The sequence below is a fragment of the Drosophila takahashii genome, chromosome 3R, assembly GCF_030179915.1.
Source record: "Drosophila takahashii strain IR98-3 E-12201 chromosome 3R, DtakHiC1v2, whole genome shotgun sequence".
Lineage (NCBI taxonomy): Eukaryota > Metazoa > Arthropoda > Insecta > Diptera > Drosophilidae > Drosophila > Drosophila takahashii.
The window spans coordinates 6,359,531-6,385,169 of record NC_091681.1 but is presented as its reverse complement, the minus strand read 5'-3'; the positions used below and the strand labels follow the sequence as shown (position 1 = coordinate 6,385,169).

Here is a 25,639-nt window from a genome sequence, read left to right as displayed (position 1 = left end):
ATGAAAAAGGTATGTATGCTGAGACTGATAAAACATACACGAGCCGTTCACGTCACAAATCGCATGCAAACTGAAGTCCATTTTTGGATGGATAGTCCCTTATCTTAGACAAAGTTTTGGAAACCTAACAGGAGTAAACGGTGAAGTCGAAGGTAGAAAGTGCCTCGACTTAGAACGGGGAAGGCTCGATCTGTAGTCCATACATCCATGCACACGGTAATGTGATCTGTACCTTAGAAAATGTCGGTGAAATACCGTTAAAGACCCATGTATAAGTATATACAATTTTGGTGGGACTGAAAAGAGTCTGTGCGAAGATGTAATAGTATGTGGGAGTTAGCATGTAATCGAATGTGTTCCTACCCTTCACAAGCGGATGCTTCGGACAATCGGCGGACTGTCGTTATCCTGGTCCCGTCATTGTAAAGGGCATTTGGTGGAAGGACTTATATACATATGTCGTATGCTTTGGTGTCTTTGTTTCTTGTGGCCGACTTTTGTGCATGCATGTTTTGTTTTTGTTCTCTACCGGCTTCTTGCGGTGCAGAAATCGTTTGGAGGCTAGTAAATTTTTGGGGGAAAATGTATGCTAAATGTATCACAGCATTATGCTCTCGAACTGCCTAGCATCTCTTATAAGCTATTGTCCTTGTCTAAATAGCTACTACTATATATATTTTCGCATTATATTGTTTAACAATATTTCCTACGGAATACCCGTAACTGATTAAAAACTTAACCAGTATGGATACAAATAAATGAGAAATGAATCTTAAGTCTGGTACTGTTGATAATATATTAGTAAGGGTAAGGTTTATGTTTAGGAATATAGTAATCTTATTTACTTACATTTCAGAAGCATCAATCAGAGAGATCATTAACTATCTCAAAGAGTTTGAAAATCTCAATTGTAGTGTTGGTATGTTGTTTGTATAAGAAAGAAACAAAATGTAGCAGCTGTTAAAGATGTTTTGTCTCGAATTTTCAAAAACAAATTGACTGAAACATTTCATTTATTTTTATAGATATCTTTTCTGTTTCTTAGTGAACAATTTAGAGAATCAGCAATAATTTCAACGTATCTGCAGTCAATTCGTTTGCAAGTATATTCATTTGTTCGTGGTTAAATTCACTAAATTTACATATATACAAAACGGGTGTATACATATATATGCTTGAATGACAATTTCAACATATTCGCCGATATTTGGTTCATTTTTTTCTATACTTATTGATGGATTTCAAGTCCAAAGTGATTTCAGCAACATACTTTGACGGTTCGACAGGATTCAGCAGCCTCCTCTGTCGCACCATTCGCCTAATTGTTTTGTTTTGATTTTTATTATGTTTTATATTTGTATTATTTCTTTCAATTTGGTTTCGAATGTCATCGTCCGACTCGATATATTTATTAGATCGTTATGTTATTGTATGTTATCAACTAAACAACGATTATGTATTTTAAATTGGGTTTGAGTATATTACATTATTATCGAAGCAAAGTGATTTGAATATTATTAAAGGCTTTTACTATAGTTGGGCTTTAAATAATTTGGTTTATGTTTTAGCTACATTAAAATTCTTTAGGAATTCACCGTCCTGTTCGCATTTGGATTTCGCATATCTTCTTCGTTTCGGATTATAGCTGTAATTGATTTTGGGGTTTAATGTTTTATAGGATTTATGTCGCTGCCGGGTTACAGTTATTTTAGGCTCTAGCTTTGTAATGCTTTTAGTTAGTTTTTTTTATTTTTTTCAATATAACTTAACAGATCTCATATTAACAAATCCAATTTCAGGTCGAGTTAAATAAATTTCCTTTTATCGGTTGAATGTTATTTGTATATTTTCATTATATTCAATTGTTTGTTATTATGATGACTGACATATCACTGCATGACACATTTTCCCTCTATTTGGGTTTTTAGCTCATTTACTTGCGTTTCTATTTGATTTTTCAGTTCTGTAAAAGAAATTGAGTATGGAAACAGCAATAAATAAGCATATTTTGTAGAATAGACTACAAATGTTTCATATGTTAACTGTTATGTATATGTATTCATGGATGCTCTTGTACTGTAACTGGTTTACTGTAGCTGTAACTATATATATTATTCGCGAAGAAATATTTTAGCGTCAAAGACTCGTAAAAATCAAAACCAATAAGCAATTACTCGAAGATTAGTCGTGTTTTTAAAAAGACTATAAATTGTAAGTGTAAACGTCACAGTTAAAGTCTGATTAAGTATGTTAAAAGTTTTAGTTAGATGTAGAGCTGCAAAAACATCGATAGTGACATTTCTGTCGACATTTCTTGTAATTATTCATTAATTGACATAAGGCTTAAAGTAAAATTACTTTCTACTTATTTATTAAAACTTTTTAATCTTTCTTTATTCAATCTTTTTTGACATATAGCTAAAAGTTATATTATTTATTTATAAAAAAAAATAATTTATACATAAATGTAGTACAAAACAAGAGAGAACGATATAGTCGGGTTTGTGTTTCGACTATCTAATACCCGTCACTCAGCTAAAGGAAGTGCGAGGGAGATGGATATCTAAACTTTTTTTGATTGCGCATAACTTTTTAATGAATGGTCCGATTTGAAACACAACAAAATTGCATTTATACTTCTCGGAAATCTTTAAAGGTGTGGGCGCCAGAAACAAGGCGTGGCGCTCGGCTGAAATAAACTTGCGCTGCGTAGGAATCCCAAGAATATGTGTGGGAAATCTCAACCTTCTTGCTTGTAGTTTCCGGGATCTCAGCGTTCATACAGACGGACAGACAGACGAACATGGCTAGATCAACTCGGCTAGTGACCCTGATCAAGAATATATATACCTTTAGGGGTCGGAAACGCTTCCTTCTCCCTGTTACATACTTTTGCACGAATACAATATACCCTTTTACTCTACGAGTAACGGGTATAATAAACTTATTAAAAAAGCCAAAAGAAAATAGAACAAAAGGATTGAATATGTTGAATGACTATCGACTGTTTTTTAGCTCTGTTATATTTTAGTAGATTGAGAGAGAAGAAATGACTAAGATGTTGATTCTGGTGCGAAGGAAATACACATACATATGCAGTATATGAGCAATATATATATTTTACACACAATTTTGCATTATGTAAAATACATATAGTACACATATTGAAAGGAAAGAGTCAACGAGAGGGAAAAAGTTTTGTAATTGTTGCTCGTCCATTTATCGTAGATACTTTTTTTTAAGGTTAAGTTATAGTTATTTTGTTATGAGTGTTATGTTTCAAAATGCAGTTTACCACACAAGCACAAGTATTTTGTTAGTGTTTATATTAAGATGTGAAATAATAGGCGCTATTAGTATAACAGAAGTGCATTTGGTGACATTGATGTTTTAAATAATATAAGTAGAAAACAATTGTATATCCCCTGCGCTATCAATTCTAAAATATCCATTCATTTTCATGGCTTCTTGATCTTGTTGAAGGCGGTCCAGCATTGGGTGATAAAGGTTCGTCTTTTAAGCTCAGTATTTTACAAATTAATTTACACATAATAGGTGGTAGGTATCGAAAGAGCGAGAGTAGTCAAAAATAGTTGTTGTTGTTGATGTGGGAGTCGGAAAAGTAGTTATTTAATACAAATGTATTACAACAATATTACCACACAAAAGAAGAATATACGTTTTTACGATTTGTCGCACTTACCTTATTCTAATTAATTGAGAACCTAATTACAATGAATTCGTCTGCTAATAGCAATTCATTAATTACAGCGTTTACCCACAATTAAGACCAATAATTCATCACAGATATTTTGTTTAAATGCTCTATAGTATGTACCATGTGCGGATCCACGGGGGGATTTGAAAAATAAATAAAATAAATAAGATATTTGAAAAGTACGCAACAAAAAATTGAATTTAAAAACTCCTTTTAACCACAACCATTTCCTGGATCCGTCACTGGGATGAACTACAGTGATGCTTAACTGAAGTAGGGAAACTGAATAAAATAAAAAATATGAATGGTGTGCACGCTTGGTGTAAAAATATGTAATTGGCAATGTTTATATTCGTCGTTGCATTACAGTTGAAGGTTAGATTTTAGACAGATAGGGTTGCAGTTTAAGTTAGCATTAGATTAGGTTTAGGGCTTAAATATTATGCGCACATGGAAAAGAGTACATATAAATAGATAGATAGATAGATTTGGTTAGTGGGCAGTTGTTGAGAGAGTTATACTGGATAGTTCGATTGCAGTTAGAGAGGCACACAGATGCACAAACATAAACACAGTTACTACTTTCGAGCGCCGTAGAGTATCTAGCTGATTTATTCGGTTTTGATTTTGTTAGTCAAAAGGTTTTGGTATTGTCTGGACTTGGCGAGACTCTCGTGAGCCATTGCCAAAGTATTGGCAAACGAAAAGAAGATAACTGAAAATCTTATACAGTTCATAAAAGGAGCAATCGGGGCGGGATCGAAGGCCAGTTGCCTTGCAAGCTTCGATTTGCAGTACATAGATACCAGTAGCTGAGCAAAACGGTATCGGGAATCGACAGTGACAGCGAAAACTTACTTGTAAAATCGTCGAGCTCTTCCTGCTCCGCTTCGGCGGCGAGTTCTTCGGGCGTCTTCTTTTTCCTCATCAGGGGATTGGGTTCTTCTTGGGGTGCCGCCTCCACGATTTCCTCTTTCTTCTTGATGTTGTACTGAATTGTTAATTTGAAGTCGGTAGATCAACAGGTTGATTAGACCGCTGGACATTGGCTAGAGTCTATTTTCTTATCAGCTAACACTTTTTAAAGATTTCCCTTTGTTGTCTTGGTCCTTTGTAGTTCAATCTGACTCCGTTAGGGAGTCGCTCATTGAAAGGACTCCCTACTAGAGTCAATTTGAGCTGCGCCAGGAATTGGTTCTCTTATGTCAGGGAACAATAGGTATGTAAGGCACATTCACTGTATTTGCAAAGCTTACAAAGACCCACCCACTCACACTCACCTTATCGCGAATGTCTTGCCTCATCTTCTCGCGCTCCTCTTCCATTTTCCGGTGTTTTTCCTTGCGCCGGTCCTCGGCCTCCTTAATGGCCTCCTGACGCTCCCTCTCCTCCTCCTCTGCCTTTTCCTTGTCGTCTCCATCATCGCCTCCATCACCTCCTACAGCGCCTGTGTATGGGACAAAGGAATGGTTAGCCAGAGATTTAAACTTAGCTTTCTTGTGATTACGTATCTAAGCCGACTTTGGCCCCTGGTCAAAGTCGAATCTTTTTGAAAGTTACAGAGTATAGAACTATGCTCGTTAAAAACTAAGTAAATTAAAATCGGCCGTGACCAATTTGGATCGCATTCATAACCCGACATTTTGACACACTTGATTAAAAGTCCGCCTCTCAGCTCGTCTCGTTATCGCCTAGTAGGTTATCACTTTGAATGATTTTAGTTTCCATTCCAGTGCCAGTGTCAGTGACAGGGGGAAACGAATGGGAACGCGATTAGGTGGGACTTAAGCATAGCTTTGACCACCCTAACTACTCAGTCTGTCCGAGCCCCAGTCTGGCAGCAGAAGCGCGGAAGTGTGCCGCCGTATTAGCAGCGGCCTTTGACATTCCGACCTCCGAAGAGAAAAGCAAGGCCAGGTACCTGCGGCAGAATCGGTGAGAGGTGGCGGGTTCATTTCGATTCAAGTCGTAACAGAAGCAGCACTAGGGTAAAATGCTTCTGAGACTACTGACCATCATGTGGATAGCAGGCCTCGCCTGCGGCCAGGAGAGCCTGGCCAGGGTGGAGAACGACCTGCTGACCTTGTCATATAAACTGGAGCAGTACCTGGACACCAGCAAGCAGCCCTGTCAGGACTTCTACGGCTACGTCTGCTCGCACAGCGCCAACCTCAGTCAGACGGGAAGGCAGCGTTTACAGAGCATGATTAAGGAGGCGGACGTCGCGCAGCTGATGGATATGGAGCTTCAGCTGGTAAACTTCTTCAAGTCCTGCGAGAGCGGTCGGGGCATAGAGGCGCTCAAGGGCTCGCAGCTGTTTAGGTTAAGCGGAGGTTGGCCTGCCCTGGAGTTAATAAAGGCCAACGCCAGTCAGCGGCCGAACCAAACACAGAGCTGGCTTACAGTTCTCGGTAACTTTCACGAGGTAGGGGCGCCCTACTTCTTTGAGTCTGAGGTCATAATGCAGTCCAACAAGCGTCTGGTGGTGATACGACCCGACTTAACGCGTCGAAACACTCTGAGAAAGTTTGAGCAGCGGGTGGGCGAAGTCCTGCAGAGTTTCGGGATTGAGCAGAGCCGTGCTCATGTCGCCGCCCTCGAGGTGCTCAGTCTCGAGCGTAGTCGTCGCGACATTGTCAAGGCGGATCACATCGATGACCAGGTGGAATTCAGCTACGGCAACTTCAAGCGCAGTGCCTTTGGAAACACCTCGCTGGCCAGACTGGACTGGGACGGTTACTTCCGGAAGTTGTTGGGCGGTAAAACGCTCCAGCCCAGCGACACCATTGTCGTCAAGCAGCTGCCCAGACTGGTCGACTATTTCGTTTTGCTCCAGAACACCAGCATGGTCAGGCTGCTGAACTGGATCTGGACGGACTACCTAATGGGTGAGTTTACTATAAACAAGAGGGAACGTTATAGTCGGGTGCCCCGACTATCAGATACCCGTTACTCAGGTAAAGGGAGTGCGAGGGAGATGGAGATAGAGATAGAAAACGTTGATCACGCATAACTTTTTAACGAATGGTCCGATTTGAAAAATTTCTTCTACATTTCGATAGGTATTGATAAACACAATAAAACTGCATTTTTACTTTTCCAAAATATTAAAATTTTTAAAATCGTATATAAGCGATGGTGGGCGTTAGAGGGGGCGTGGCACCATTTTGAAACAAACTTGCGCTGCGTAGGAATTCCTAGAATCTGCATGCAAAATGCCAATCTTCTAGCTTCTATAGTTTCCGAGATCTCAGCGTTCATACGGACAGACGGACAGACAGACAGACGGACAGACGGACAGACGGACATGGCTAGATCGACTCGGCTAGTGATCCTGATCAAGAATATATATACTTTATGGGGTCGGAAACGCTTCCTTCTACCTGTTACATACTTTTGCACGAATCTAGTATACCCTTTTACTCTACGAGTAACGGGTATAAATATATATATTCTTCATAAGGGTCACTAGCCGAGTCGATATAGCCATGTCCATCTGTCTGTATGCACGCTGAGAATTTGGAAACTACAAAAGCTAGAAAGTTGGGATTACCCACACATATTCTTGGGCTTCCTACGCAGCGCAAGTTTATTTCAGCCGAGCCCCACGCCACCTCTAACGCCCACAATCGCCCACAATCGATTTTAGAATGTGTCTAGCGCCCACATTTTTATTAAGATTTATTAAAATTTCGGAGAAGTTTGAATGCAATTTTTTTGCTTTTATTTATACCTATCAAAATGTGGAAGAAATTTTTCAAATCGGACCATTAGTTAAAAAGTTATATGTCTCCGTCTCCCTCGCACTCCCTTAAGCTGAGTAACGGGTATCTGATAGTCGGGACACCCGACTATAGCTTTCTCTCTTGTTTTGTCTTGTACTTTTGTAATTTTCTTTCCAAAGGTTTTTGATTCAGTTCTATAAGTTCGAGGTTTAGTGATAAATATACTTTGTAATTAGTTCCTGCAGCTTTTAAAGAAAACACTCAAGCCTTGTTGCTTTCATTCTTTCAGACATCGCGGATGCAGACTGTCACCACTTGGCAGAGACTTATGCCGGCGACATTTACTCGCAAATGGCGCCCCGGGTGACTGCTGATCGGGTCGAACTGGCCCGGATGTACTCGGTGCTGGGAAAAGCGTATGCGGATCAGCTGGCCGGCAGTGTGTGGATCGACGAGATTTCGCAGCAGAGCTCGAGGCAGTTCCTGGGAAGCGTTACGCGCCTAACCATAAACGGCGACGAGCTCTTGGACGCCAGCTACCACGGTGTCCTGCTAGGCAGGCGGAGCCTGTACCGCAATCTGGAAAAGTTGCGCAAGTTCCAGCGCCCGCGGCAACAGCCCTCACAATCCGTCCAGCTAGTGCGCCACTACTCTATGGCTTTTGCCTCGATTAGTGCCCTCTTGGGGCAGAGCAACCTGACCACGCCGCTCAACTACCTTCTGCTGGGGGAGTACTTTTCGCGGAGCCTGGTGGCTGCGGGCAGCAGCTCCGGCACTCCGGGCGCCTGGCGTAGCTCGGACTCGGAGCGGCGCTTCGCCGTCTTCCAGGAGTGCGCCGCCGGACAGGCGAACGCCAACGATTTGCTTCTTAGCCTGCTGGCCCAGAGGCTGGCGCTGAGTGGGTACCGGCAATGGCTGGCTACCCGGACAACGTTTCAGGAGAGAATCGACGCACTCCTGGCGGCCGGACGAACGAAGATGTCCCTGCAGAGGCTCTTCTTCGTGGCAAACCTGCTCGTGGACTGCCGTTCCGAGCTGGGGGTCTTGCAGCAGGACCGCAAGCGGCAGGTGACGCACGCCACGCTACGCAACTCACGGGAGTTCGGCGAGGCCTTCCAGTGCCGTCTTGGCGACAGTCTCCACCCTCAGCACCAGCGCTGCAATCCCCTCTGAGTTGGCCAGAACTCAAACCTTGAACTTTCCGCTGTGGCCATCGCTGGTGTTAAAAATCGATAGGCCGTGCCTGCAGCCACTCGAGGCCTCCCTCGACCCACCTCAATCGATTGATTTTGCCCGTCCCACTGAACTTAGTTGCACCAGAATGCCACCATATGCTTACGGATAGATTACGTTACGTATGAGCGATTGAGGTGAAAAATAAACGATTTGCTGTTCGCTTGCAAAGACTTACATGGGACACGGTTTCGGTAAGAGTAACAGCGTTTGTGTGTTTTGGCGAGTTGAGTAGTTGAGTAGTAGGTTGGTTGAGTGATGGCAGTGTTTTATTCAGGGGGAAGAAGACGAAATCAAGAAGTCCGCCACCGGAAATCGAAAAGCAGTGTTGGAGGCAGACTGTGGCTTAGATTTGAGTGAGGCTTCATACCAATGAAATTCATGATTTCAGGGCGCTCTTGGCCACTGCTATCTGTCCGTCTTGGAGCCTTCTGTTCTCCGTCTGCGTCCCGAGTGTGGGCAAATGCAACCGTTGCCTAAGCCGACGCTGGCGCTACTGGACTCGGTTTCAGCCAGGAGCTGCAACATCCCCGACACACTGGCTCGGCCGCAGTCGCCGGGGCGGTGGTGGCCCTACTTCCAGTGGCGTCGTCGCCACGGCCATCTCAATCGATTCGAAGCGGGTGCCCGAAGTGCAGTGCGAACGCGACCACGAGTGTCCACGAACTGAGTGCAGGAAAACGCCTCGACAGGCGGACTGGCGGAGTGAACTTCAGCCGCAGGAGTGCGAGCCCGGAGTAGGAGTGCTGGCAGTCCTGGCCCGGCCTTTTATGTGCTGGCGCCGAGCAGGCTGCCGCAGTCGCGTCGCAGTCGGCGCTGGACCGAGCCGAGATTTCAGCGCCCCTGGAGTCCTGCGCCTGCGCCGGTCCCAGCGGATTGAGTCCGACTCGAGTTCTGATTTTGCTCTGGTCCTGGCTGCGATGCTGATAAGAGCAGCCAGCCAGCTTCTCTGCTCGCTCTGATGTCGACTTATGTGGGGCGACAGAGACGCAGCAACGCCGTTGGCGCAGAATCGCACATTCCGCGCTCGCTGCTCTTGAGTTCTTCCCTCTTCCCTTGAGCTCACGGGGCGGATGGGGAATGTCGTCAGGGGGTGACGGATGACCACACTTGGCTTTTTCCCTCTTCGCCCGTCCGTCCCTTGGCTGGTGCAAAAGGCATCGCACATTAAATTGAATTTATAGTCATCAATTTGTTGGATAGCTTTGTGAATGAACTTTTTGGGGTGACTGTGACTTGATTTGCAGACGCATTTATTGTTTTCATAAATTAGCCAACGCATTTTATAATAAAAATTGATTTGCGAAATGGTGTCAAATAGCCGACAATCCCAGCAGGAGGAGCCCCAACCCGGAGCAGACCACTTTTATGGGACTTTTGTAATTTGCTTTATGAACTTTACGAACTTCCCCTTCCTTTCGCCGGTCTCGCTTTGTGCGTGCTGCCCACCCACGCCAAGCTGCGAATGCGATTGCGAGTGTGCCTGCTATGGACATCACTGGGCCCTCAAAGTTGATGGCGAAACCCCTTTAAAACTTGACTCCAGTTGCAGATTCAAGATGGCCCCTGAATAAGTGCACAACTCAATTAAAAACTAATCAAGCCTATTGTAATGCAATTATCATGCCAACATAATTAACACCGCCAGCGAAAGACGCACTTCCCACCTCCACATGGGCTCCGCATTCTAGGCCCTCCATTTTTCTCCTTTTTCTCCATTATTCTCCACTTTCTATTGCTGCTCCCCACTAATGGAAATGGACAACCCGTTAGCGAAGCCCATTGATGGCCCTTTAAGGATGCGAAAGCTTTCAATTTGCATGAGAAATGTTCCTGACAGCCCGAAAAATCTGTCGGCCAGTCTGTACAAATTGGTTGTTGGTTCTTGGGGTTTCTTGCCTCCATTCATTTTATTTTTTGCCGTTAAAAGCTTTACTTTTCTCGGCGTGTCATGGGCGAAATGAGGGTACTTAATACCTATCTGCCACGAGGAAGTGGAACTGGCGCTGGGCTTGTTTTCTGCCAGGGGATCGGGTGGCTGCTGGGGATGAGGGATGAGCGCGACGCCCTCCCCCACAGTACAGCACAAAGTGTTCGGCAGAAGTCATAAGTCTGATATACGAGCCGCAGCTCTCGGATAAACCCTAGAGTGCGTTTTATTGCTTCGACTGCTGTTTTGAATACCAACACGTCAGCGCGACCCGATGATGAAGACGTGCCGAAACCAGGGCGCAAATGGAACGCGGACGAGCCCAAAGAGGACCTACGGAGCCAGCGTAATTGTCTTACCCACAGTCATAAGTATAGGGCTAAGCCCCAACCGAGGCGGATGTGATGATGTGCCAGAGGATGTGGCTGCGGAAGCTGGTCGGGTGACATTTATTCTACTTAATACGCGCTCGTCGAGGAATACTACATTAGAGTTCCATTTCCACTTCTATTGTGACATGGGCCACCCCTACACTGGCGTTCATGTATGGAAATGGTGAGGGAAGGGCGAAGGAGAAGGCTCGCTCATTTGTGTCGAGTATTGTGCGCACCCCTGTCCCCCTTTGTCTCGAATGCTTAATTTTCTGCCGCCTTCTCCGCAAGGAGTTGGTGAAAAGGCACGAACAGCAAATTATTTTCTTGCTTAATCCGGTTCAAGCCCGCTGAGCTTCCTTGGACCGTAAAAGCCGCCACCGCCTCGCCCGCATCTGGGTCAAAGGGACGGCTGTGTGCACACATGGAGGAAAGCTGTGCAGGAAAAGCGGCTGACGGCTGAGCAACAACCCAGGGGGATAAGGGGAAGTCCGTGGGAGTTCTAAGGAGACCCTGGCTTAATCGCCGAGAAGGTGGCACACGCCCCCTAGTCAACGTTTTCATTGCCATAGTCGCTGATAGCAACTACCGCATTTCGCCCGTAATTATAATTTAACAGCCTCGAAGCACCCGATATTTACTTATGACTGCGATCTGCTGGCGTGAGTGCATAAGTGAGAAGGCAGGGGCGTGTGCAAGTGTTGAAATTACGCTGACACTGCGCCTTTGCCTGCTCGCACAATCTTGGCTAAAGGCGCTCAGGGCTCTTGGCTAGGACGGAGGCATTTCACCGCGTGCACACGGTCTTTCTTATAATGCCAGCAATTAGTTGTGTGCCTCATCCGCAGTCGTGGAAACATTTCCTCTTCCTCTTCCACATCCCCATCCCCATTCACATCCACTCAGGGACCCCTTGCCAGGCACGTTAGGAATGCGACGTCATGCCAGCAAACGGCAAAATTTGTCAAAAATGCACAACTGAGCATCGTGTGGGCTGAAGGCCGGACAGCCAGACGCATGCAAATATTTCGGTCTGTACTCAGCGCAGGGATATTTAAGGAATTTTTAATATACATAATTTATGCCAAGCTCCTAGCCGCTTTTGCAAGGCTCTGCGGAACTCCCATTCCTCCTAAGCAACGGCTTTCAATCTGCAGTGGGTGAATCAACTCATCGTTGTTGCGGCTCTGTTTCCCTTGTCTTATTGTCTGGAAACTATGGCTAACATGTCAACCGAAAGATACAGAATATCTTTAAGTATTGAATTGGCAGCAAGGCCAGAGTCTCTTGAATTTAAGAGGTTATGTGCGTGCGACTGTCAATTAAAAATTGATCGATTTTCCTGACTTAATAAATTTAATGATTGTTTTCCACTTAAAGGAATATTTCGTAGTAGTCAAATGTGGCAAAATGTCTTATAGCGCTATGGATAACAGTAACAAGTTTACAGTGATTGTGTTAATTTTAAAAGGGGCACTTTTTTGATCTCAGACTTAACTGGGGTATATTGTTGTGGGTGTGCTGTTGTCTTATTATTTTGCTGTCTATGTTATCTTTTAAGTACAAACTTTTACGCTATTTTCAGTAGATACTTTATACTTATACTTTACCTCATTGTAAATTCGTAGTATATAGATTGTAGTTGAGTTGTAATTAGAGTAGTTATAGTAGAAGATGTAAGTAGTTTTGTAGTTAGTATGGTTCCATATTGGTTTAAGTAGTTCATAGCAGTAGTAAAAGTAGTTCGATAGTTGAGTAGTAGTAGTAGAAGAAGTAGATAAAATACGTTTTAACAAATCAATTTTCTCAGAAAGCAAGAGTTTGGGTGTAAGGGCTTAGGGGTATATTTCATAAAAACTCAAGGGAAAATAAAAAGTCTAAAATTAAATATAAACAGATAACCAAAACAAATGCAATGCTAAGAATGCTCAGTTCTAGAATAGAGTTCTTAAATTGATGTTGCAGGTAGCGTGTTTTAATCAAATGAAACCCAGTTGTGCAGAAATTTTTCAGTGAAAGGTTGCCAACTTCCCTCTCAAATTAATATTACCGAATTTAAAGTGACTGTCCAATTCGTTTATATTACCGCTATTTTTTATCTTTTTTATGTTATTTTCTGAGCATTATTTAGAACGATAAGAAGATTTTTGAATATGCGCAAAGCCACTAAAAGCTTCCCCAATTATGTACACAAAAAAATAAAGGAAAAGCGCTCTTAAAGGCCCTTTGTTATATACTGGTATAATAATCTATCTTTAAGCGTGCGATCTCGAATGGTATCTATGGGCAGGTAGCGTGTCAGACAATGTTGAAAAAAAGGGTTTACTGATTTAGTGATCTGAATTTTTTGCACCATCCAAATTTAACAGATGCTGGCATAGCACTGATGTTGATTTTAATTTGGAATTTCAGATATTAATTACACTATGCAGCATCAAAAATTTACCTCGATGGATGCCATATTTTTGGATTCGTTACGAATTCCCAAGTTAAACTGCGTTTTCCAAAAAGTTCCCCGACGCAAGGATTCTTAGCAAAAGGACCTCAAAGTTTGAAAAATGCTGAAATTGGCCAACTTTGCGGAGTTCTCAGAGGCAAATGGATGCATGGTTTGATTCGATATTAAAGTTTTTTAAAAGATACACTCTTTATCTTTCAAACGCCATACTTAGAATAATTTTAGGTTTTTTTTTAAGGAGAAACCAATTTTAGAAAACATAGTCAAAAAACATAAATGCATACAGCTGCGGTCAAAATAGTAGTAGTAGTGCCGCCCTGTGTTTTTTAAGGTTTGATGTTTATATCTTTTAAAAAACTTTAACATCGAATCAAACCATGCATCCATTTGCCTCTGAGAACTCCGCAAAGTTGGCCAATTTCAGCATTTTTCAAACTTTGAGGTCCTTTTGCTAAGAATCCTTGAGTCGGGGAACTTTTTGGAAAACGCAGTTTAACTTGGGAATTCGTAACGAATCCAAAAATATAGCATCCATCGAGGTAAATTTAAAAAGCACTAAAAATGCTGCACAGTGTCATTGATATAATTGATATTGATTAAATTATGCCATTGATTTAAGTAACTGATTCTAGTGGAAATGCATGTCCAATATATAAGGTGGACGCTGTGAATTGCATCAAGACTAAGGCATACAAGATATATTTAGGACATAGAAAAATAAAAAAACAAGATAAATAGAGAAATTACCGCCTGCAGCATCTGTCGAGCGTGTGATCAGGGAAGTAAAGGAAAAGTATTATTAATATTTCACTATCTGGTTTGATTCACTGTGACGCTTAATGAATTATAATTCAAACTTTTTAGTTGTGTATGGGGGAATAATAGTAAATATAATGATAGAATAAGTTGAATTAGTATAAATAGTCTCTGGGGAGCTTGGTGAAAAAGATGATGGTTGGGACTGAAGGCAATTGTCGCTGAAGGATCTCGGTTAAAAATTTGACAGAAGCCGTTCAAATGGACAGTTCAAATTCAGATTTCCATTATTGAGGTAGTTGGGTCATGGCTGCTCGGGGGATAGGGATTGGCTTGGGCGTGGCATTCATGTAAATATGCGAGTACTAAATAAAAAGCGGAAAGAAAGACAAGGGTTGGTAGTCAGAAAGAAATTGTAATAGAAGAAATTGAATTGTGTTTTCTGTATGTTTTTTTATCGGTGCGAAGGCAGCTGTGTTCATTGTTGGCTTTTGTGTTGGAGGAGAACTTGTTATTGCTGTTGAGTTTTCGCTGTTGAGGGAAGGGGATTGGGTGGGCAGGAAGTGGGCAATGAAGGGAGGTGGGAGGTTGGGAAGAAGCGGAGCTATTCTGCAGATTGCTGTGCACTTGGGAGTCGTTCAGTGTGTTTGGCTGGTTGTGTTTGTCAAGCTCTTGTGTTCGTGTGTTTTACAATGAGGTAAAGTTCGGTTGTGAAGGCATTGTAGGAATGAAGAATACATTTTATTCTTGTTTTATTTTTGATGTGAGGCTGGGAGGGACGTTATTTCGGGTGGATTTTTGTAGTATGATATGTACTTAGGTTAAATAAATTACGATAACTTTATTATATCTGATGTACATGAATAATCAAGCTGAGTGTGGATAGCTAGAGAGGCTTACTGTAATGACCTATGATTAATAAATCGTATAAAATTAGCAAAATGGCGTATTATTTAAAGGTAATATTTTGAAAACTGTTCAAAATTTACCAGTGACTGAGGGGCTTAAGTAATCGATGCACTTGCATTGTTTTGCATACAACAAATCAAGCTCCCCAGCCACAATAAACCCGAAAGTTAGTTTGTAAACAGCTATTCATAGCACGGCATTTATAAGGCCATTAATTATTTCATTATAATTAAGATCAAACCTATGTATGTTTAAAAGTTAAAACCATTGCCGTTTTAAATTTTTCATGGATTCATATGGAATATAACGAATGTCTAGTAGTTTACATCAAAATAAGCAAGTATAAAACAAACTAGGGCTCTTTGATTAGTGAAATATAAGGTTGTGCAGGGCTAAGCTTAAGTAAAACCATTTATTTGAGAACCCCTTTCAATGTTTCAATCGTAAACGGGACTAGGGCCAAAAATTTTTGTAAAAATTTGTATTATGTAAACATGCTCTTGCCCGTCAATTAAACCTGGTCTCCAAACCTGGTCTGAAACAAAAGCAAGTGAACTGTAAACTAAATAGGTAGTGCCATAAAAACAATGCTTTAGTCTATAAAATATTGAGTTGTTGCTAATGTATGCTTTTAAAAAGTTTAGATCTTGGTTTAATTATCGATGGGTGGGTGACAGAAACTTACGCATATTAGTTATGTAACATTCAGTTGGTGTTTTATAAACGCTTACCTGAAAAAAAGATAACGTAATTTGCAATTAGTACACATAATGAAACAATAATGAAAAAATAATGAAACGCCACGCCCACTCTAACACCCAAAAGTATAGAAGTCATGTTTCAAATCGCACCATTCATAAAGAGTTAAGAGCAAGTAATGGAATTCAAGCAGCGTAAGCAGTCGCTTTGCTACATTCATATATCGATCTATCTTGCACTTTCTTTTTCTGAGTAATGGGTATCTTTCAGTCAAATTACTCGCCTACAGCGTTGTCTCTTGTTTTTATTCTCCTGACCAACAACATATATACTTTATAAGGTCAAAATAGCTTCCGTCTAATAAAAAATTGGTAATGTTATAAAGGTAAGAACTCAAAAGATATTAGCGAATAACTTATGGTTTCTTCGAACTCAAAAAATAAGCACACACAAAAAAATTTGCTTGGTAAAATTGACCAACAAAGATAGTTACGTAACTATTAAAATAGCTACGTGTATTTTGTTTTTGCTTTGGGTTTGTGTCTTTGCTAATTGTGTGTTTTTTGTTGTTGTGAAATGACAATTTACTTAGTAGAATTGTCAATTTTGCTGATTGGGACCTGTTTGACAATTATTACAGTTGATTTTACCAAGTTTTTTTTTTGTTTGCAACAATTTAAATCCTCGAACAATGTTTATTTTTGTGCGATATTATACAAATTGATAATAATAATTATTTTGAAATTTGTATAATAAAAATTTTAAATAACCGGTAAAAATGATTTTTTCGAATTACGGTCTCTGATAAACATATCTACATATATTAGAAGCCGCTTACTGTAACATTTTTCACTGTTCTGACTAGTCAGGGCAGACAAGTTATTAAAAATCTATAACTTATCCTTAAGCAGGACAGGCAATAGTAATAAAGGCTAACTTCAGCTCTAATAAATCGTCTGATTGCAAGTGCAAATGGTGACAGTGGAAATGCATTAGCTGGCATTTACTTCCTGCCACCCACTAAGCCGCTTGATCCGGAAAATATGTTTTTCATGGAAAAGCGTTAGAGAACCGCTTGCTATACAATTCACATGTGCAAAGGAAACGAAGCACAGAAATGGCTGAACAAATTCTCTGCTGGAGCATTCCCGACCATGATTTTTATACCCTTGCAGAGGGTATTATGATTTCAGTCAGAAGTTTGCAACGCAGTGAAGGAGACGTTTCCGACCCCATAAAGTATATATATTCTTGATCAGCATCACAAGACGAGTCGATCTAGCCATGTCCGTCTGTCCGTCTGTCCGTCCGTCTGTCCGTCTGTCTGTCTGTCCGTCTGTCCGTCTGTCCGTCTGTCCGTCTGTCCGTCTGTCTGTTTCTACGCAAACTAGTCTCTCAGTTTTTGAGCTATCGGGACGAAACTTTCGCAAAAGTCTTCTTTCTATTGCAGGTAGTATATATGTCGGAGCCGACCGGATCGGACAACTATATCTTATAGCTCCCATAGGAAGGATCGGAAGAAAAAAACTTTAAAAAATTCTAGCTTCGGTGTTTTTTGAAATATTACCTTCTACTTTTGGGGATGTTATTTTTTAAATATTTCTGAATTTCGAATTAATTATTTAAAAAATCGGACTACTATATCATATAGCTGCCATAGGAACGATCGGAAAATTAATGGAAAAGTAATAGGAAATAAATTCTAGCTTCTTTGATTTTTATTGTATTATCTTCTACTCTAGGATATGACTCTTTTTAAATATTTCCGAATTTCAATTTTAATTTTATCAAAATCGGACGACTATATCATATAGCTGCCATAGGAACGATCGGAAAATTAATGAGAAATATTAGAAAATTAACATTTTTGCGATTTGTTAATTAATAGGAATGATCTGCAAGGGTATATAAGCTTCGGCTGGCCGAAGCTAGCTTCCTTTCTTGTTATGAGTATATTTTAATTCGCTTTCATCACACAGACGCATTTTATGGTGTAAATTAAGTATTCGCCTTGCTGCATCATTAGGAGCCAAAAGTAGTCGCGGAGGCGAAGATTTCAAGCTGGGACACAAGAAAGGGGGAAGAGTATTTGAAACTTAGTATCCTGGTAACTGGCCAACGTATGAGTGGCAGTAGGCTTAGAATCGGTTTTTCGAATTTTATGCCCATGCTAATAGCGTTTTCGTGTTTCTCAGCCAGACCTGACAGCCTAATGGCCAGGCGTACTTGCCGCAATCTCGAACTGAGTCGCAGCTGACAGCCTGACAAACAGGACGAAGGAATGATTGAGTTGCGGGCTCTGAACCCTCTCTGGCTGAGGCTCCTTCTGGGCAAGGGCAAGGGAGTGTGACAAATTCAGCATCAATCTACACAATTAACTGTATCAATTTGTCGGAACCACTTTCCTGCGCATTCGTGCAGAATTTTTGCGTTCGATAAGAGACCCGGTAATGTGCTCTGCTCAGCTCAGCTGCAGCTTTTGGGGTCGGGATAGGGATGGGGATGGGGATGGGGATGCGGATGGGGCAAACCTTGGAATGGCACTGCAGCGCGCTTGCAAATTGAACGAGATTACTGCCGGGGCAAGCAGAGGTACATTATGTCACAGACAGGGGGCTGCTCTATGTAAATGCCCAAGCTCAGAATGGGCTCGCATGCTGTCGGTTGATAAGCATTTCAACTTAAATATTCTCGCCCTCGCCTTCGGTCTTTTCTCTTTCTGAAAGCATTCAATGATTTTCCGAGCGATTGCACAGCCGCTGATTAAACAGCAGCGGCAATGGGAACTCAATGACTTTAGCTAATGCCTGGGCGGGGTTGAAGACGGAATGGGGGAAGCGTATGCGGATGGGGATGAGAAGGGCGGACAGGACCCTGTTGTGTATCTAAAAGCGTTGGCCACTTTCATGTGTGGTAATTTTTTGTCGCTGCGCAGCAGCTTGAAAATGAATTATGTATACCCGCACATCCATATCAAAGTGTATTGATCGGGTACCAAAAATAAAATGCTCAGGGGAGACTCGGGGCTGGGTGCTTTCAGCGCGACTTACCTTTAACGGCACTTAATTGGTTTCCAACCATTTGCTTAGCTATGAAGGCCGCCATTTTTAGGCTGTCGCTCTACGGGCGTGGCTCCTGTTATGGGTCCTGTTGTGGGTCCTCCGCTTCCGCACGAGGCAATGCACTTGCGGTCCGCACCGGATCTTATGTCCTCCTTAAGCTGAAAGCGACAGGGCAAAGAGAAAAGAGCAAATTAATTTGGTGTCTTGCTGGACAAAGGAGTGCCCTGTCACCTGGGCCTTCCTGATACTTTAAGCCGCTTATCATAAATGCCTTAAGTCCAACTCCCCTCCATCCGACATTACGGGAGCCGGTAGTTCAGTTGAAACGTTCGCGGCCACCGGACTTGCACACTCCGAGCTAGGGATTCGCTTCCAGCTCATGATTTGGCCCGAGTCGAGACTGAACGTTCGCCGACATCGACATCGACTGCAGATGCTCCTACTCCCCCTCCTGCTATGGCTCTCCTTTCGAAGGTACCCTGGTGCTGTACTTAATTCGGGAAATCTAATAACTCAGGCCCGCTCTTGTAGCACAATAATGCCGTAATGAATGTGGGCTGCGCGTCCTCCAGCCAAAAATTTTCAATTTTATTAACGCCCCTGGCTGGGGAGCAGCACCAGGGCCAACCCAGAGTATCCTATTGCTGTATTTTCGGTGTCTGTCTCTTTGTAACCATGTATTAATATTTGCGCAAATTGGGCTAACGAACTTAAGCCGGAGGCGGCAACTTGTTTCTGGCTAGCTGCGCAAATTAAAGCAACACCAGCAAACGAGCAACGAAATTAGTTTGGCATAAAAACCATTTGCTCGGCTGGGGGCCTAGTGGGGGCTGTGGGCAAACTCCCTGGCCAGTGTCAGTTAGGAACGGTATTTCGCCGCTGGCTTGTGATCCGCCTTCCCTTCCTCCCCGCCCCAGCTAATGAATTAAGCTGATGCTGCAGAGGGCTTTCAGTCCTTTTTCCCGGCCCTGTAGCTGGCAGGCTGTGACAGGCAGTCAGTCAGCAAACAGCTGAATTGCTTATTGGCCGGGTCATTTGAAGTTTGCAGAATTATCCTGGATCCCCAGCATCTAGCAGGGCAGAGGAGGCACAGGCGCCCAACTCAGATGGAAATTAATCGGAGAAACGGGTTTGAGGAGCGGAACGGCCAGGCAGGACGAACATACCTGACTTAATATATGTAAATAAAAGAGAAAATTTATGGGATTCGTGCTTAGAATTTTATGGCCTGGTGGCTGAAGGTGTGGTCCCAACAAAAGCAAGAAACACTTTCTTGTCCTTGTACAAATAAACAACACAAGTTGACCCAAAGACCTCTCAGCTGGCTATCTAATTACGTTTGAAGTTTTGTAATACGGAAACCAGTAGGAAAGCCAAAGCCAATAAACACGCAAATAAGCTATGTTCGACCCACTCGTGCATATTTTGTTGTTGCCTGAATGTGTCCTAATACTACTCCCGCGCTCATGGCTGTTTGACCCCAGCTAGAAAAGGGTCAGCGGGCATCAAGTATACGCCACAACAAAGATGGCTCAGGTAAATATCAAGTATGCGTCGAGTTGGGTTAACCATTTGACCTCTTTTCTTGCGAAAGTGGCCAGCTGTGGGGGCCCGGAATCGAATAGAATATAGAAAATAGAATATATTGCAACTCGTATACTTTTAAGGGACCGAAAGATTGTGTAATGAGCTTGGAGCTTTTTACTGCCGTCAAGCACTCTACGCGGGAAATGTGCGAAGTGCGGAAAACTTTGCACAAATATTTGACGTAAAATGCGTAAAAGTTTGGAGCATACTCGAGGCATACTTTGGACACTTTTCGGATTGGTTCCGTCACTCACTTACCTGGGCTTAGTTTAGCAAGTATTCCTTTCAGATTTCCGCTGCAGATTCTTGCGTGAGCGCGCTAGCAGTGTGGATTTTGTTGTTGAAGGAGCAAAGTTTAGAAATAGTCTGCGACTTAGTGATTTTGTTTTAAAGAAGTCCACAGAGAAGAGCGTGCACTAGGCGGACAGGGTTCCTGAAAGCAAGCAGAGATACAGGAAGCATGAGATAACAGTTCGCTGGCCAGCGTTCCCACATCGATTCGTGGGCAGATGCCCCAACCCACATTCTATTGGCCTGGCGTTAATTTAAAAATATCGGGCACACACTCCCCCTGGGGTCGCATTGTTCCTGATGTTTCTCTTGTCGTCGCTGTTATTGTGCTGCCGTGCCACTTGCTTTGTTGCTTTTATCGATATTTCTTTATTAGGGTTTCTTTTATGGGAACGTACACGTAAGTGCCCTTTATGCCCGTGGTAAGGAAGGGCCGAACGGGGGACGGCAGAGGCGGGTGCCGCGAACAAACAAGATTTTTACTTTACGTAACACGCGCAGCAAACAAATTCGATTGGATTTTGAGTGCTGGGCACGCTACGCCGAGTCGAGTTCTTTTGGCAGACGGCCGTGTTCCGTTTTTTCACTGATTACATAAAGCTGCGCTCGCACTAGAGCACTCAGTCAACTGGCCCAGCAATTGAATTAGCTCGATAGAATAAATTCTTTAAATCAATTTAGATTTTCATTCGTGCTCGGGCCTTTTCGTCGATTTTTTTAAATACAACGATGGGCCAGTATCGACATACGTATAATATACGTATACGTGATATGTGCACAAGGCCTCTATATACACGCTCACTCGCTCAACTCCGCACTCGCCTGCTGGTGTGTGCGTACGCTCTGTGTGTGTGTGTGTGTGCTTAATACTTTTGCTTTGGTTTTCCACTTTTCACCTAGGCCGTCGCTATGTTTTATTCGGCGCTTCTTACTTCATGCTATGTTCGCACTCTTCTGCACGCCACTGCCGAGTTCCCTACATGGAAAACTCGGCTCGTCGCCGCGGCACCGCTTTCGAAACGACTGGCAGAAACGTCGGCAGAGGCAGCGACGTTGGCGCCGACTGCGGCTGCGGCCAAAACGCCAAAATCCAATAAAGAGCCCGCCGAGGGGACGGAGCTTTGGCCCCTGCCGGAATTCTGCGGGCTCGGGCTTGAGTGCTTTTCACGGTTCGGGTCGCCGAGAGGAAACGAGTGGGACGAGTGCTTAGACAAGGACAACAACACGAGGGGCTCGTTCAATGGAAGAGCGCTTAAGGCGCAAGAGCCCTCTGTTGTTGTTGTTGGACTGTTAGACTGTAGGACTGCAGGACCATAGGACTATGAGGGCTGAGAGGACCCGTTCCCCTGCCCACCGACACATCTTTATGTAACGCCATTTGGCTCCTTGCCTCTCGCTGCGACTAATAATATATTTATCTTCTGCTACTTTTGTCCGTTACATAATTCGATTCCCCTCTCTGTCTCGCTCTTTCTCCCTCTCTTGACTTTTTGACTTTGAAATCAGTACCAAAAGCGCTGCCTACATTTGTGCGCTGGCGCCTGCGCAGAACGCGACGGAGACTCGATATTGATTCGAGCCACAGTCGAATGCGAGTTTCCGTAATTTTTCTGGCAGGCGCTACTGATAAGACGCTCCATCTGCCGTATGGGCCTGAGCTAACGAGTCATTATCATCACTCTGAACGGAACCATCCGCACCCCTGCACACACAGCCCATCACAGCAGCCTTTGTTCGCTTGTCAGTTGCCAGTCCAGTTTGTTTGCATATGTAGAGCCGACAAAGAAAAGAAGGAAAGACAGGAAGGCAGCATCGGAAGCACAGAGCTTTAAAGAAGGAAATTGCAAAGTTCTGGCCACGTCCGCTCAACCTTCCACCGGCGAACTGCGGTCGGCCTAAGCCTAAGCCGTCGCAAGTGCATCGATGGCCCAAGGCAGCGGGGACGTCTTGCGAAGGAGAATTCTCCCGACATCTAATTAGTGCGACACAAATCCGAGGGTTTCCATGCCAGCGCCACTGGCGGGGCATTATTGTTTTCCACTCAATCAATTATAGTTTCTTGGCGATTCCAGACTGCTTGGTGAAAGTAAGTGCGATTGGGGGGACTCCTTCTGCATCCGACGCTCTCCCTTCAGCTTATATACCAATCAATTATATTCCAACCAGTTCTTTCTGCGCAGCGCGATATAACTTTTCCGCCACAAATTGCTTATTACTTCTGGCTCCGCAGAGCGACGCTCCCTGCTTAAAATGACAGTCACGTCCTGGCCACCAGGGCATTGCAGACGCTGGGGTAAAAGCCCACTGGCTATTAGAATGGGTCCTGGGTCGGGGGGACGCCGCGGAAAACTATACGGGCCACGGAGTCCTTGGCATCTCAGAGGAAGTAGGACTCGCCGACTTCATCAACTGCCTACCTAAATCAGACAGGGCACCGAGAACTATAAAACTTGGATATTTTTCCCACCGAAATGCACGCGGCACTTAGAATTATTTCACTAATTGCTACTCGACGCGGCGCCTGTATACAAACCGAAAAGTTCGCTTTGTGGCGATGACGGTGGCGCTGCTGGGTGGAACTACATTAACTGCCCAAAACGCCAGACCGTTAGTCAGTGTAAAGTTTGTGGCGATAACACGCACGCCGAGAGCACAGAGAGAGCCCCCCAACGCAGAGAGAACGACGGCGAGTGAGCCCACTTCTGTCAGTTTTGACAGTTGACCCCCAAACCAGGAGAGAGCTTGCTTCCCGAAAGCTTTCAGCCAAATTGTTGGCTAATAACAACTTTCCCCGTGCGCCCAGGGACGACATTCTGGGAGTGAGCGTATCCGCCCGACGGCTAGGCGAGGGTACCCCTCTCACATGTGCATTGTATTCCATAGGCATACGTCTAGCAGTCTGGTGTTCTGATAAGCAAATTGCTTCATGTTCGGATACACCTCGCACGGATACGGAACCGGCGACAGGTTATTCCTCGCTAATTTCTGGGCATACATACATATGTGCTCGACGTCCTTGTGTCCCTGCGCCGCTTGTAAACTTTACGCACCAGCCGGAAGATATCGAGTGATAACGGCTAATGCCCGGATTGTTTACTCGATCCGTCAGAGATTCCTCCCGGGACAAGGAATTCCGGTGGGTGCTTGCGTGCACGGGGCGAAGGAGCAATTTATACAAATTATTTAATTAAGTAATACACGTCATCATGCGGTGTCGCAGCCCATTATTTTGATTAAAATCAAACCCATTTCGCTTTATGCCACCTGCTTGCGTACTTCGTCGGCATCCCTCTTCCCAATATAATCTTAATTTTGCTGCTGTTTAAGGGAATTTGCGTTGGCGGCCTTTATCGCCAATTTGCTCTGTTATGATTATTTTTGGCGCTGTATTTTGTTATTCGGTCCCTGTGTCATCAGCAGTCCCAAGGGCAAGAAATTTGTCAACATTCGGCAACATTTGATAGCTTCTTTGGACCGAAATGACTGCCAGGAGACCCGTTCGCCTGGAGATTTTCTGCAGTAGTCGTGCTAAGTGCCATGGCCGCAGAAATTCTAATTCCTTCAGGGAAGCAAAATTGATTGAATTTTTCCATGGTGCATTTTCATTTGTCTTAAATACCTAAAATAAATATTGGAAATCTTGGGGTCTACAAAAGCTCAAGCCCAAGAATATGTGTGGGAAATCTCAACCTTCTAGCTTTTGTAGTTTCCGAGAACTCAGCGTTCATACAGACAGACAGACAAACAGACGGACAGACAGACAGACGGACATGGCTAGATCGACTCGGCTGACCCTGATCAAGAATATATATGGGCACTTCCACCAAAAGGTCCACCAAGCCAAAAATCTTGAAACTTGAATAAAACATATTTCCACATGATTTTGCCCCGATATTAGTTTCTAAATAGTTTGATCCTGAGCTTAACTAAAAATTTGGAGTATAGTTTGATTATTTTTATGACAAACTCCACCAATATACACAAAAATCAGTTTTTGGCTATTTTTTTGGGTTTTTTTGGACCTCTCTTCAGTTGTTAATTTATCCATTAGGAATGCTAGTATGCAGGGACCGTAAATAACAGTTTTTTGAGACTTTTATTTTAAAAAGACTACTGTGATATTTTGTTTTAAACGTCAAAAATAAATTCTTTTTACTCTTGTCCACAAAGCATATGCATTTCAACAAATCTGGAAAGCAAATTAACTGTTATTTGTCCATGTCTATAAAGTGCATAAAAACCAGTAAAATTGTTGATAAAAAATTGAACAAATCTCAGTAGGCCTTTTAAAATAAAAGTCTCAAATAACTGTTATTTACAGTCCCTGCTAGTATGTGACATTTTTTTGTACTGAATGCTTCATTTACATGTTAAACCATTAAGTTAAAAGCAAAACAGTCAGTAATTGAGGGATAGAGGTAAAGAAATACACTTTACAAAACGCTAAGAAAACAAGAAAGGAAGCTAGCTTCGGCAAGCCGAAGCTTATATAACCTTGCAGATCATTCTATTAATTTACAAATCACAAAAATGTTAAATTTCTTATTATTTCACATTAATTTTTCGATCGTTTCTATCACAGCTATATGATATAGTAGTTCGATTTTTTAAAAATTAAAATCGAAATTCGGAAATATTTCAAAATAGTCATATCCCAGAGTAGAAGGGAATGTAATAAAAACCAACAAAGATATAATTTTTTTCCCATTAATTTCCATTTAATTTTTCGACCGTTCCTATGGCAGCTATATGATATAGTGATCCGATTTAAAAAACAAAAAAATCGAAATTCAGAAATATATAAAAAAAAATATTCCCAAGAGTAAAAGGTAAAATTTCAAAAAACACCGGAGCTAGAATTTTTTTACGTTTTTTTTTTTGATCCTTCCTATGGGAGCTA

General features: G+C 42.9%; 2 protein-coding genes across 14 annotated transcripts in view; one reads left to right on the top strand and one right to left on the bottom strand.

Moving 5' to 3' along the window:
• The window catches only part of cpx (synaptic transmission protein complexin), a 28,495-nt gene extending 5,130 nt beyond the window's left edge, over positions 1-23,365 (bottom strand). Inside the window, exons 1-7 of one of the 13 annotated variants that reach the window (XM_017136876.3) lie at positions 23,273-23,365; positions 20,707-20,881; positions 18,850-19,019; positions 14,183-14,194; positions 4,999-5,156; positions 4,577-4,709; positions 850-1,963 (exon numbers count right to left, since the gene is read on the bottom strand). In XM_017136876.3, coding sequence (XP_016992365.1) covers positions 1,890-1,963; positions 4,577-4,709; positions 4,999-5,156; positions 14,183-14,194; positions 18,850-18,904 — 432 coding nt within the window. In that variant the 5' untranslated portion in view covers positions 18,905-19,019; positions 20,707-20,881; positions 23,273-23,365 and the 3' untranslated portion in view covers positions 850-1,889. Of the gene's footprint in view, positions 1-849; positions 1,964-4,576; positions 4,710-4,998; positions 5,166-8,854; positions 8,989-9,046; positions 9,202-14,182; positions 14,195-18,849; positions 19,020-20,706; positions 20,882-20,971; positions 21,060-21,609; positions 21,627-21,671; positions 21,743-23,156; positions 23,172-23,272 lie in introns of those variants that run through there. The other 12 variants (XM_017136881.3, XM_017136875.3, XM_017136877.3 and 9 more) reach the window with 12 other exon arrangements.
• Positions 5,438-8,853, top strand: Nepl11 (Neprilysin-like 11). The gene is made up of 2 exons (XM_017136874.3): positions 5,438-6,606; positions 7,733-8,853. Exons 1-2 carry the CDS (start codon positions 5,712-5,714, stop codon positions 8,614-8,616), a joined length of 1,779 nt encoding a protein of 592 aa, XP_016992363.1. The 5' UTR covers positions 5,438-5,711; the 3' UTR covers positions 8,617-8,853.
• Positions 23,366-25,639: the final 2,274 nt, after the last annotated feature.